Source organism: Thermobia domestica, chromosome 17 (genome assembly GCF_964235325.1).
Source record: "Thermobia domestica chromosome 17, izTheDome1.hap1.1, whole genome shotgun sequence".
Taxonomy (NCBI): domain Eukaryota; kingdom Metazoa; phylum Arthropoda; class Insecta; order Zygentoma; family Lepismatidae; genus Thermobia; species Thermobia domestica.
In genome coordinates, this window is record NC_137470.1 from 159,656,861 (window position 1) to 159,671,001 (window position 14,141).

Below are 14,141 nucleotides of genomic sequence, written 5' to 3' on the forward strand. Positions count from 1 at the left end.
CCGGTTTCAACATTTATAACCATAGAACAAAAACGGTACTAGCGACAAGCTGTTTTCTGCATACGATTCAGTCTCTCAAGAGTGCATATCACAACCCGCAACATTCTACCAAAACCGAAAGTGTTTGATATTAATGACTTCGGCTTTCAATCTTCATTGTCATAGAACAAAAGCAGTCAGGCACAGGGTGTAATGGCTTTTCGAAGTGGACTCAACGTCCGAGAAATAAGTTCTATCTTTGATCTTATTAATCTATTGCAACCAGACTTCACAGATTTATTCTTCGAGTTTGCGTACTGAATTTCCACAGCTTGGAAATCTACTGTAGTGTTACACTGTGAAGCGAAACTCATATATGGCGGGTGGGTGTGTAAAGTGCGTTGTCAAAAGTTAGTGTTTTAGAGAAGTCTCATTTGAAATTTCAGATATGTCCAAAAATCCGATTTTGGGTTTCAGACATAAATAAATTATATATATATAAACAGTCTTATTAACATGAAGAGGTACAACAGCTAATCATTTTCCCAAGGCAAAATGGGTATTACTACTCTTCTTGTAAATTAAAAATGAAACATCTTTACCTCCTCGTTGCCATCATCTCCTGTCAATAAATTGTCGTGGCACATAGTTCGGATGGTTGTTCTTGCATTCAAAACACAGTCAACTCCATGCCGTTTTATTAGTTCCTATAAATAATGAATTGAAATACATTTATATTCATCTTCAGTCATTTTCTTTATTAATACTTTTTAGTATTTAATACAGTGGCGTCATTACGCCCTTCAGCGGGAAGGGTAATTTGCCCCTGAGTTTGACAAACACACACTTTAATTAATAAAATAATAATAAAAAAACTACTTAAAAACGTGAAAACCATTGGACAGTCTTGTCCTTCCCCAAGCAAAACCTTAAATGCCGCTACTGATTTAACGTACCAGTACAATACAGATAATCGAAAAAAAAAAAAAAAACTTTATTTCATTCTATTTTCAACGAACTTAAAAAGTTCGTTATTGAATTCTCTATGTTTGTGTGTGTGTGTGTGTGTGTGTGTTATTTGCGATTTTTCCAATTTTGGGTCATAGACGATGAGCCTAACTTTCCGTTTTGGGAAGGAGGAGAAACGCCATACTTTTAGGAATTATTCATTGATTATCTACGCCGTTAAAAAGTAGGTAACGAAGCGACTTCGAATTAGTTAATGAGTGATTCGAGAAGAAAAGAAAGCGTACCTGTATTCAGCTCTCTTGCTAGTTTTCGTCCCTTTGTTTGTTTTGACGACTTGCGCGTTTCAAAGGTTTGATGAGACGTCAGTGAATGCAACTGCGTCTGCGCAGATTGATGTAGGTGGCGACTGGAGTAGTGAAAGAGAAGGAAGAACAGAAGAAGAGAGCAGGTAAAGGATTACTAGTGCGGAGCTTTGCTCTCAATATTTTTATTCAATTTTTACTTTTGACAATTTAAATGTTTAATACAATTTTCATATACTGTGTTACATTTTCCATGAGTACGTGCGCCGATTCTTCCTCTTATTTACAATTGCAGTGTGGAAACATTTTTACGTAAAACAGGCAGTTTCAGCCATCTTGGCACGTGCCATTTTTGTACATATAATTATTTTTAAAAAAATTGGCTGTTGTGGAAATCACGGAAATCACCACTGAAAACGTAAAAATGATAGAACACGTGTCCTGCTTACCGGTAAGTTGTGTTCTAAATGTTGTAGGGACGCGGTTTTTTTCTAGGGAAAGGAATGTGTTTCGCTCACAACTTTCTGTTGGAAGTTGCTCGCATATACCCTCCAACCATTTGAGGTATGTGAAAATAAATGCTTCGTGGTTCTTATTCTCTTTTTCGTTGCATTCCTGAAAATTGCCCTTGTACTTAATGTGTGTTTTTCTAGTGCCCTTGTACTTAATGTATGACTATGTGTGGGGGGAATTGAAACCATATCGCATGTACCATGTTGGAGTGTGGGCAGAACATGATCTGGGTTTGTTGTGTGTTCTATTACCACTTGTACGTGATATAGAATCATTTCTGTAGGTAGTACAACCGTAAGAAGTATCCACGTGCACGGGAGATGAGAAGTTGCTGTTGTAAACTATTACCCAATTTTGAGCCCTCCATTCGAAACTATCTGAAAGAAGTGATGTTATTTCTTGCGTCACTTTTACCGTTTCGGACTTCGGGAGATTTAAGGAGCGATATCTCGGGAACCATAATTCATAGAGAGGTGATATTTTGCGAATTTTTCAATTTTAAGCATGTTTCTTCGTAAAACAACATATCATAGAACATTTTAACAGAACTCTTAAACAAAACTTGTGGTAAAAAGAATAGTACTGAAGGAAATTATAAATGGATATATATGTTACAATTGTTTAATGAGTATAATAATAAAGTACATAGAACAATTGATATAAAGCTTGTAGAAGTTACTAAGAAAAATTAATTCTTTTTAACTTCCTTCTGGCAATGCTCTTGGAGTATTCTCAACTGTTTCTCTCTCTCTCTCTCTCTCTAACTGCTATTTAAACATAATTCCTTACGTTTTTATGACGTTGATACGAATGAAATATCCACCCCAAGCACGTCATTTCCAAAGGAAACAAAAAATTACAACACCTGCTTAGTCGACATTAGGGACACCAATTCCGGAATTCAGAAAAAAATTCGATTTCGAAAAAAATCAGAATTTGAAAAAAAAATTAAACAATTTAGAAAAGGTTTCATCACCCGTCACTATGTCTGAAACCATGGAATTTATGAAGCATGTCTTAACACCATTCCACATCTGCCTGCTTTTGATTTTCAGTCAACTTGTCTGGCACCCACCGGGATGAAACCTTTCTCACACACAAGTGTTATATGCAGTATGGTTGAATAACTTGGCGCATTAATTCCAAGAGTATACTCAATGTCACTGCATGTCACTTGCGGATCGTCTTTAATAATCTGTTCCACGGCATCAATGTTTTCCTCTGTCATTACAGTTGATAGGCTTCCACTGCGCCCCTCGTCTTCTCATGTCGTCTGGCCTGTTTAAATTCTGAAAACCAACGAAACACTGTTGCACGCGATGGTGTACTCTCTCTAAAGATTCGTGTTAACCTTTACACCGATTCCGACTCGTTAAACCACATTTCAAGTCGTACACGCAAATCCCTTCTTTCTAACTCCATTGCTGCGGTGCAAATGGTCGAAAATCCGGTCACTTGGCAACACCACTCACCAGGTCATATGGTCGTCGCAAAACTGGGCGAGTTAACTTACAAAGAAAAGACGCTTTTCGTGCAAGCAAAATTTCATTCCCGCAGTGTCCCGTTCGGTTGTATCTCAAACCTTTCCTAGTACCACGCAACGTCTCTAGATTAGTTGCCAACCTAGCATAAAGATGTATTTTGTTAAAATTGCACTACATCAGATACTTCATACCTACATGTTAAACGAAAATTTACATTACATCTATTTTAACATTCAGTGTTACAAACTAAGGACGCTACAGCCAGGGCCGGCCCTAGGCAATTTGCCGCCCCCTTTCTCCAGAAAGAACAAATTTTAAAAGCCACGATTTTAAGTATTCTGCCCCATCATGAACACCGAAGGGGAAAAAAAGGACACTCGTACTCAGAAAGGTCTAAACACTACAAATATACTCTCGTTCTGTCTTTTCTTTTTTCTTTAAATAATAATCTATTACTACGATACTATTCGTCGGAGGTCCCTGGTTCGATTTCATCGACGGACTTTTGGATTCACGACATCTACTTCTCTGATTTTTTTTTTCAGTTAAGTATTTTCTTTATTACAAATTTTTGGTGAAGTTGAAAAACTTGGTTAAAATACATATTAGTTGTACATTATATAATATTGCACTCATTGTAAAATTTACATGCTTCACAATATTTGTACAACATACATTTATTTATATCCTTTGATTATAACACTAAATTGTAAACTTTAATATATCACTATACCTGAATATATTGCGAGCGGCGATTGCATTTAGAAACAATTATAAATAAAAAGAAAAAAAGAAAACTTAGTACTCAGCGCAGACCAAGTGTTCATCTAAGACAGCGTTTCCCAACCTTTTTCAACTTGCGGCACACTACGGGTCTAACTTGAATTCTCACGGCACAATCATAGGTATTATTATTATTATTATTATTATTATTATTTGTAAATAGAAAATACCGTCGTATTTGTTTTCTTTGATTACTGACCTCCTTCTCACAAAGAATAAAGCTCGATCACTGGTTTTCCTCCATCGTAATCATTATACTTACTTTTCATTCAAATTAAAAAATAGAAAACAATTCCAATGAAATATAGAACTCAGTCTTTTAAAAAATACACTTTCTTTTTCGAAGAATGTATCCAACCTTTCACAAGGAAGACCACTAAATTACGAACGAACAAACAAATCTCGTACTTTTAAAACAGAATTGCGGTAATTTGTATGAGTGTTTGCTTTGTCGAAAGGATATAATGAGATTTTAAAATTTCAAGTTACGAAATAATCTGTAACAATAAAGAAACAATAATGGTCATAACAGTGATAATTAATACTTTTTTCAACATTAAAAATGAACAGATAAGTAACACAGTGTGAAACTTATAATTTATTAACATGGTTAATATACGTCACAATTTTAAATATTAATAAAATTCTGTTTTCGAAATACGATCTATGTAGTAATAATGTATGTAAAATAATATATTACAATTACAGTATTTTTTCATTGTAGAGATTCATAGTAATGTGAAATTTAAATACACATATTTCCTGTCTTGCAATTATGTTCCTATATAATTAATAATTTTGTTTTCATTTCCTCGCGGCACACCAGCGGCCCATTCGCGGCACACCAGTGTGCCGCGGCACACCGGTTGGGAAACGCTGATCTAAGAACTACTTTCGAAAATTACTATTTCCATTCTCAACTTAGCAGTTGGAAAAACAAAATTTAGCAATTCATTTTCAATATCATGTGAAAATCTTTCTGAAACAGAATATTGGTAACCTGCAGGAAGACCTTCGCACGAGACTGAAAATTAGTGAACTCTGGAAGGTAAATATAGTTAAGTCCTTTCTCATGCTAATTCTAATCCCTTTTTGTGCACAAATTATAGTAGTATTATGGCGTTATAAGGCCTATTTTATGCAACGCGTCATATGTGTAAGTACAAGTTGTCAGTTAAATTCCATGATAGTGAACCTCAAATTTTTCTTCATAATAATCCTGAGGATGGGAATAATACTGGCCCTGAAAGTGTTGGACGTTTCAAGGCAATTCGTCTGGCTGACTATACGAAAACATCTTTCCAGGATAAAATTAATGCAATAATTTGTAATAAATCTAGATATAATTCCCATTAATGAAACAGGATCTTAAAACCGATTAATGTACTTAGACTAGAAATGAACAAGGCACTCAGAAAACACTTTACAATTCAAAGGCGTTTGTAAACCATGAAGGCAGGAGACGATATTCCTCATCATTTTCGAATCTTTCCACCTTTATGTCTTCTATTGTTGGCTTCCTACTTGGTGAAGAAGGTTCCCATTGGAATTTCCATATAACATCTGGGTTATCATCCGTTACAACTTCTTTTGCAAGGCACAGGAAATCATAGCAAAACTTCAAGCATTCACTGGATTGCCCATCTTTGGCTAGCTTTGGAAGGTCCGATACCTTGTATTCCTCTAATTTAAGAACTATTCCATTGTCGTCTCGGATACCACATACAATCTTCTTTGTTCGTACAAGAGTTTTGTATCCACCATCTGAGAGACTTATACCTCTTAAAGCTGTTCATAATTTTTTTCGTTTCTTTAATGTCCTTCTGTACTTTCAGTTCTATGAATGGCAGCGAATCCCATGGAATATCGGAAGAATTTCGGTGATCAACTTCCGAATACATACCATCGACTTCCGCAGCATAAAGCATACCATAATGACCAAAGCGAGATTGAAACACACAACACAGTTCTTCATTTTCATCTACAGGTTTATCTACGTTTGGGCGTCGCCCGGGTTTATCACTTAACATATACTGTTCGAACTTCGCTCCCCATGCTGTAAATTTCTGTTGATATGAGTTCATATTCTTTTTACTATCTATCTCCTTTTCCGTCCTAAAAGGACAGAAGTATATAATGCCATCAAAATTTGTTGCCCAAATGATCCATCCATATTCAGTTTCATAAGGAGTTCGCATTAGGAATTTAAAGAGACCCCGGAAGGAAGCAAAATCGATTTGTGGTAACTTGTTTCCAATCCTTTCATAGTTATCAAGAATCCATTTTAAGATATTGTCTATTTTCTCATCTCTTTGAAGAAAATTATCACTTTTCTTGATTCTCTTCTCCATCCCACGATTTAAGTCGAAGTATACTTCGTTAGGTTTGTAAGGGTATATGTACTTCAACTGATTCAAACCCAAAGTATATTCCCTTTTCTCGTTGACACAGTAATGACCATGCACCTGTTTTACCTCAAACTCATATCTTCCGTATTTACGTGGTGGTTCTTCCGATTCTTTAGTCTCCTCGAATGTTCTCGACCACCTCAACCTTTTTCTACTTTTCTCAACATTCTCTGCGTCACCTTGACCGGCAGGTTAAAATTATTTACGATTAATCATTCCGTATTGGTCTTCAAACGCTTCTTATCACATAGTATAAACACTTAATTTTAAAATTTTGCTGCATCTTCCTTCTATTCTTTTCTTCCTACCTGCCTTGCTCCTCTTGTTTGCATAATGCTGCTCCTGGTCGATGGAATCGAACCAGGGACCTCCGACGAATAGTATCGTAACACTATTATGTTAGTGGAAGATAAAACAAACACACCTGCACAGATGGTAATCATTTTTATAGAATTCAATATCGTGCTTCAATCTCAATATATTAGTTTGGTATTCCAGTGTAACTAACTTTTTTATCTTTATTTCTTGATTTTCCATCTACATTTGATAATTATAATAATAATAATAATAATAATAATAATAATAATAATAATAATAATAATAATAATAATAATCATAAACTTGTTTCCACCTTCAATGATAAGGAACTTGTTTGTGACAAAGATAATACTAGTTTTCATATCAAAATTGTGATAACTAACTAAATGAAACAGGTGTTCGCCACTGTTCGAAAATTTAGTTCTTATATTTAACAACAATCAAGCAATTCATGCTAGGATGTTTGACCATTTGCTTTAGCACTGTTCATGTGACCTTAAACTAATGCGACCTAAACATGATTTATGAATGTAGTATTGAAATAGGTCAGTTTAGTAAATTCAACTACCACAACCATGAAATCTGTTTCCAACAAGAAATATTTATTTTAAATAATACAGTTATGACAGATTTTAATGCCCCGTGCAAATGCATTTGTTGCACAAATGGTAGAGCCGGCCCTGGCTACAGTATCACAAATATTAGTAGATATATAAGTTTTGCTTCCTTTTACAACAGTAATAACACAAGTGAGACGGACATGCCAATAAACATCGGACGTACTACAGTGCAGAATAGTATGATCATGATATGACACATTTCTGGCAAATAGGAACAAAATTACAATGGATTAAAAGCTCGACCTTCTTCAAAAAGGTTTTCTTTCGAAAAAGTGCTAAGTATAGCATCGAATAACAATGGTTTTCATTAAACGTAATAATCATAATGCCGTTTACACCACTTTGATACGAAGGGTGGTCAGATAGTAGAATTCCAAAGCCTGCAGAATAACGTGTATACATTATCTCATACAACCAATACAGCCAACATATAGTACAGGGTTTTCATAAAGTCTGGACGGATTTAATTCGCTTATAATTTACATAAAAATGCTCATATTGAAATCAAATAAAGTGCAAACGGTAGCGGAAGGATTAAATTTTTACCTGTAATCTGCACCAGCTCAGTTCATTCACCGCCACACCTCCAACTGGGCGCCATTTACGTCAACACATTCGCGTAGGCGGCGCTGGAATCCACTCACAGCGTTCCGCCGTGTTTGATCCGAAATGCCAGCCATAGACGCCCTGATTTTGTCCTTTAAGTTCTCCAAACCACTTGGCTTCTTTGCATAATCTTCCGTTTTCACATGACCCCAAAGCCAGACAACTTACTTTTAACAGTCAACATTGAAACAACAATGAAAACAACAATGGATGGAATTTGCTAAGAAACTGACCCTTGCCCTCCCTCTCCCTCTCTCAACGTGTTCAGAGTTGCCGCTTATCTAACAGTGTTGCCAGCTAAAAATTTAATCCTTCCTCTACCGTTTGCACTTTACTTGATTTCATTATGAGCATTTTTGTGAAAATTATAAGCAAATTAAATCCGTCCAGACTTTATGAAAACCCTGTACATATATTAGGCTATTTTTCGTCATAAGTCTCCATATCGGTTGAGCGACTTGACGCATCGGGGGATGAATCTGAATATTCCTTCCTGGTAAAAATCCTCTCCTTGCGTGTTCAGCTACGTTGTCACGAAGTGTTTCACCTTCTCGTCTGAAGCAAATGCAATGAACGCTTCCGAGCAACATTCTCAATTCTGCCATCAGATGCCGTAACGTGGTCCTCCACACGAGCTGTGTTCAAATCTGTTGATACCGTGCTAGGTCGGTTTGATTTGATTTTTAGCTTAGCGTCCCGTTCAGCAGTGAGGCTATGATATGTGGACGTACAGCTTAACGTGGGATCTGAACCACATGAGCTCCCACCGGGAATCGAACCCGGGTCTCCCACGCCAAACACGCACGTACTCTAGCGTGCTAGGTCGGCCACTGCGCTCCTCGTCGGTGACGTTTTCTCCACCAGCAGCGAACTTTCGACACGACTCTGCGACATGTTGACGAGGCTCCGTAAACCTCTACCAGTGGCCGGTGAATTTCAGCCGCGGTTACATATTTCGCCCACAGAAATCGAATAACTCAGCGGACATCTTCGCGAGACCAGTTTTCGAAACGAGACGCCATTTGTGTTTACCTGAAACTAGCGCCATAGGTGGCAGATGGCTGAAACGCTGCACATTTGGCGACTCCATGTATTAAAACTACCGCACACTTCTCATTCCTCTACAACAGACGAACCTCCAGAAATATCAACATTGTAACCTTATTTTTTGAAAACAATTTCCCACAAACACGTGATTTTAAGTATCATCATCCACGGAATGTGTTGAGATATCAGGGAGGATCTGAAACTGTTTTTCTCTACCTCTATAACATTGCAGCAATAGTTTTTGGTAATTGTAATTACAGCAAGTTCTCGCAATTTTAAACAGTGTTGCAAACTGTCATCCAAATCATTCTTGACCCAAACCGTTGGGGAATGGGCCCAGGGACAATATTTTGCAAATAAAGAAGCGCTTCACATAAACTTCATTCTTACCTGTAAATTATAGTTTAAAAAAAAAAATCACTTCAATTCCTTTCGTACTACCGTTTGCATGCAATTCATAGTAATCAGGAATGTGTCTGTATAATTTAAAAGACTGTCATTTAATACATTTGAGTGTTGTATGTATTTTATTTGTTTATTTACTACTGAAATACTAGTTTTTCGCACGGGAGGATAAGGTTTATTCAACATTTGAAAGTAAAGAAATAAATAAGGAGAGCAATCCCTTCGGACTTATTCCTGTCAAATCCTGCGCCAGCTGACATGTCCTTTTAATCTTAAACTTGGGCATAAACGTCATCAAGACTGTCACCAATCAACATGGCGATCCTAGATCGACACTAATATAAGGCATTTTGAATATTTTTTAACGCCTCCTCTCCCCAATGACGATAAGGGCTTAAGTTGGACTGTTTCTCACATCTAGATTGTTTCTATACATCTCAGCAACCATGGGAACTATGGATTCCACACAAATGTCGGTCATTTTTGACAAGCTATTTTTTCACCCCCTCTCCGATGACAATGAAGGCTAAAGTTGGATTTAAACACGACGTTACCAATGTTACTATTCATCTCACCACCCTCAAAACTATGAATTTGACTTCAATATCGGTAATTTTTGACATGTCATCTTTACCCTCCCTTCCCCGATGAGGATGGATAGTTGAACTTAAACGACGTCGGTAGTGTCGCTATTCATCTCAGCGATCCTGAAAACTATGGATTTGATACCAATATCCACCGTCCCAAGTATTTATTCTTTCCTTTAATTTTATGCATACATGTTCACCCCTCGTCAATTCTTTCAAATTACTACGGGATACTAATAACTCTGCTTATTAATACTAATAATACTTCGTAACATGCATTCTGTATTGGACCAATTGGACACACAATTCTTTTCACTTCAACTAGGCTTCATTTTCTAAGTATTGTGTAAACGGGAATACCGCCTCTGCCACTCTGGGGTTACTTACACTATGGGTAAGAACTTTTTGTTCGTATAAAAACTAATGAACAAAAAATTAAACTTCCTTACCTCCGGCATCATGCCAAGCAAATCCCTGACTACTTTCTTCATAGATGTGTATTTTTGGCATCTTATTGGCGGTTCCTCGCTATCTTCCTGAAAAATGGTATTGTGATAATATTTTAAAGAATAATTAAAAGGTAAAGAATAACATCTAGAGAAGATATGATAACTCATTTTTTTTAGTAATGTAGCCAAACAACTTGAGTAGATTTTGAGTTTAGCGTCCTTTTCAGCAGCCAAGCTATATGAGAAGTGGACCTACTGATTAACGTGGAATCCGAAACACACTAGCTCCAGCCGCGAATCGAACCCGGCTCTCCTACGCCAAAGGCGCGTATGCTAACCGCTTAGCCACAAAGGAACTCTTAGTAAAAAAAAAAAAAAATGAAATCTTTGAGCTTTACGTCCCATGACTACGCCGCGTGGGCTAAAGGAGGCATTGATGATGAGAAATGAAGTAGGAGGAAATGGGAGAACCCTGAGAAAATCCATGTACACTCATGTCCAAAATTATTGTCGCATGTCTATAAAGATGTTCTTCTAGGAATATAATTTGATAACGAATTCGCCTGGTATTTTTGATAACGTTAGTATGTGTAAAATTTCATATCAAAAGAGCAATAAATAAGAACAAAAAAGCGAAAATAAAACTTTCTTGTCCATTTAGCAACATTTTGTTTTACTCATTCTAATTTTCGTATTTATAATTCTTTTCCTATGAAATTTACCAGAAATATACATTTACCGATTATACACATAGTATCAGTATTAAAAGTACCCTGCAAAATCATTATCAAATTATATTCTTACAAGAAGACGGTTATAGATATGCGACAATCATTTTGGACATGAGTGTACATGGTGTTTGTCCACCAGAAAGCCCACTTGGGGCGAGCTGGGATCGGGCATTTTTTCTTTTTCCGTTACAGAGATCCCACTGACACCAAACGATCAAATTAACAGCTTTTTCACAGTTTTTATGATTTAATTTTTTTTCAATTCGCGGTCAGGAACTTCATAAAAATAACCTTACTGACCGCACAACACAATGAAAACAGCCCGGTGCAAGTTCTGTTTTTTTTTTTTTTTTTTTTTTCTATTAATTTCAAAATCATCTACATTTTGCAATGTCTGATAACGAAATTTATGGCCTATTCCAGGTTTTTTCATGAATCCGAACCACATGAGCTCCCTCCGGGAATTGAACTCATAGCACAGTTCAAAAATCTGATATATAGTGTTTCAATACAACACCGACAACGTTTGGAAGGTGATTCCTGACACTAAGGTACAACAAAAAGTATAGACCAATCTGGGTGCACAAATGCTTCCTTTCGGAGTTATGGGCAGCCGAAAACATAAAAAAAATGAACTTTAATGGTCCATAGCTCCAAAACTATGGGACCTAACGTAGTCGGGTTAAGAAACTAAAATGTGGTCTATCCAAAAATACATGCTTCAGAATTCTGCAGCACTTCCGCAACAATTTTTATAGAGGTAGTTAGTGAGTACTTCAGATTATATGCCCGTAACCAAGCTGCCGCTACAAAAGTTGTTGCGTGGGTACCTTAGGATTCTGAAACATGTATTTTTGGATAGAGCACATATAAGTTCCTAAATGAAGTCTTCACCCGACTATAGTAGGTCCCATAGTATTGTAGAAGAGATCAAAACCAACGCGATGCATGAACTCGATGAACTCGATGAAGATACCGAAAGAAGACTTTCGTCGGGTTTCCAGCAGGTGCTCCCTTTGAAGGCGATTAAGAAAATGTGTACTTACATTGTGGTATAAAGAGCTGCAACAGAATTCCGGGAACATTCTGACCGTCCCTCGTATCGTAAGATAATAAATATCAGTATTCTCGACGCACACTGCCGGTATTTTACGGTTGGTCCAATGGTTAACTGTAGCTCTGGTTAATATCCCCTATAAAAACTCATCAGCAAAAGGTTGCTAAAAACACGATGTGTAGACAATAATCGAACCAATTAACACAAACCAAAATACTAAAAAGGAAGCACAAACAATAATAGATATTTATTTGTGTATACGAATGTGAAAAGACCGAGCAAAAATTTTAGTTATTTTAATATCAGTTTAAAACTATTGAGCCTTTTGCTCACGATTTGACATTAGTGTACAAAATCTCAGGACATTTCGATGTTCAGGATGCTCCTCGCAGTGAGCGAACAATCACAGGAAAAGTGAATGATATTCTCGCAAAAGTCGAGCAAGATTGGCATGTAAGCAGCCACGACGTCGCCAATGACCTAAGTATCCATCAAAAAACAGTGTTAAATCATTTGGAGAAAATGACTTATATACACACATTTATTCGTGCGAATTGCTATCTGCAAATGTCTACTGAAACGTAACGAACTCTAACCATTTCTGAAACAGTTAATCACGAGTGATGAAAAGTGGATAACCTACAACAGCAGTAAGCGAAAAAGATTGTGGTCGAAGCGAGGCTCCACAGTCTGTGACAAAGCCAATACTGAAGGTCATGATCTGCTTTCAGTGGGATTGCCAATGCATGTGGTGTGTTACAAATTTCGGCCGCCGATCAGAACGATAAACTACCTATATTATCGAAAATTGACGCGAGTATAGCTAGCAATTCAAGAGAAATGACAGAAGAGATGATGTTGCGAAGCTGACAACGGCAGATCGTAAACATGTTTAATGACCCGTGAAAAATTTAGAGAACTTAGCTAGGAAATTATAATGCATTGACCGTATACTCAAGTCCTAAATTATGATGATAAAAGAACAAACACGGTACAGTAAATAATAACAATTACAGTAGTTTACGGTTTTATTTTCACAACCCATTCTACCGTATTTAAACCCAAAATAAAAATAATTACAACAATGGGCGTTAATTTCAATATACGAAGTGTGTTCAAAAAGTATCGAAACTTATTTTCCCCCGCGTAAACCAATGAAGCGCGGGAGACTTTCTTCAGTGTAGGAGTAGACGGGACACTCGTGCGCAGTCATGAATTTTTTTCCGCCCGGAGAAAACGTCAGTCGCTGGCAGTCGGCCAATAAATGAAGATGTGTATTAAGCGGTCGTCGGATTTCAGTTTCTTGTAAAACGACAGAAAAACTTGCAGCGATTTTGCATCAAATTTTACCAAAAGCTTGGCGATACCCAAGCTGAAATCATTAAATCGGATCCGTATATTGAATTTTGAACGAGAATTTCGGTATGAGGAAAGTGTCTGCAAAATTTGATTGAGGCTTTCATCACCAAACACAACATTCATACGTGTCCTCAGGCTGCGTACTCACCCGACATGGCTCCGTATGGCTTTTGGTTATTTCCTAAGATGGAAACGCCACTAAAAGGAATCCGATTTGAGTCAAGAGAAGACATCATGCGGAATGCGACAGCACAATTGCTCACCATTAAAAAAAAAACTGCGTTCCAGAAGTGTTTCTATCAATGGTGGGAGAGCTGGGAGAAGTGTATGCATTACCAAGGAGACTACTTTGAAGGTGATTAGTGTTTCGGATTTCCAAATCAATACATTTATTTTTGTCAATCAAAGGTTTGATACTTTTTGAACACACCTCTTGTATCTGTGTAAATACATACCTGTAATAGTAAACCAAACCACTGGCTAATATATTTAGAAGTCTATTCTAAAAAAGTTCAACTTAAACC

At 36.9% G+C, this 14,141-nt stretch overlaps 2 protein-coding genes across 4 annotated transcripts in view; both read right to left on the reverse strand.

The window, feature by feature from the left end:
- Nucleotides 1-14,141, reverse strand: part of LOC145674442 (uncharacterized) — a 71,198-nt gene that overhangs the window by 17,865 nt on the left and 39,192 nt on the right. For 2 of the 3 annotated variants that reach the window (XM_081744507.1, XM_081744505.1), the window contains 2 exons: nucleotides 10,471-10,557; nucleotides 582-686 (listed from right to left, as the gene is read on the reverse strand). In XM_081744507.1, coding sequence (XP_081600633.1) covers nucleotides 582-686; nucleotides 10,471-10,557 — 192 coding nt within the window. The remainder of the gene's footprint in view (nucleotides 1-581; nucleotides 687-10,470; nucleotides 10,558-14,141) is intronic. The other variant, XM_081744506.1, reaches the window with a different exon arrangement.
- On the reverse strand, nucleotides 4,838-9,072 carry LOC145674614 (decapping and exoribonuclease protein-like). The gene is given in 3 exon segments (XM_081744831.1): nucleotides 4,838-5,778; nucleotides 5,780-6,617; nucleotides 9,015-9,072. Coding segments are annotated over 3 exon segments (1,221 nt in total). The 3' UTR covers nucleotides 4,838-5,453.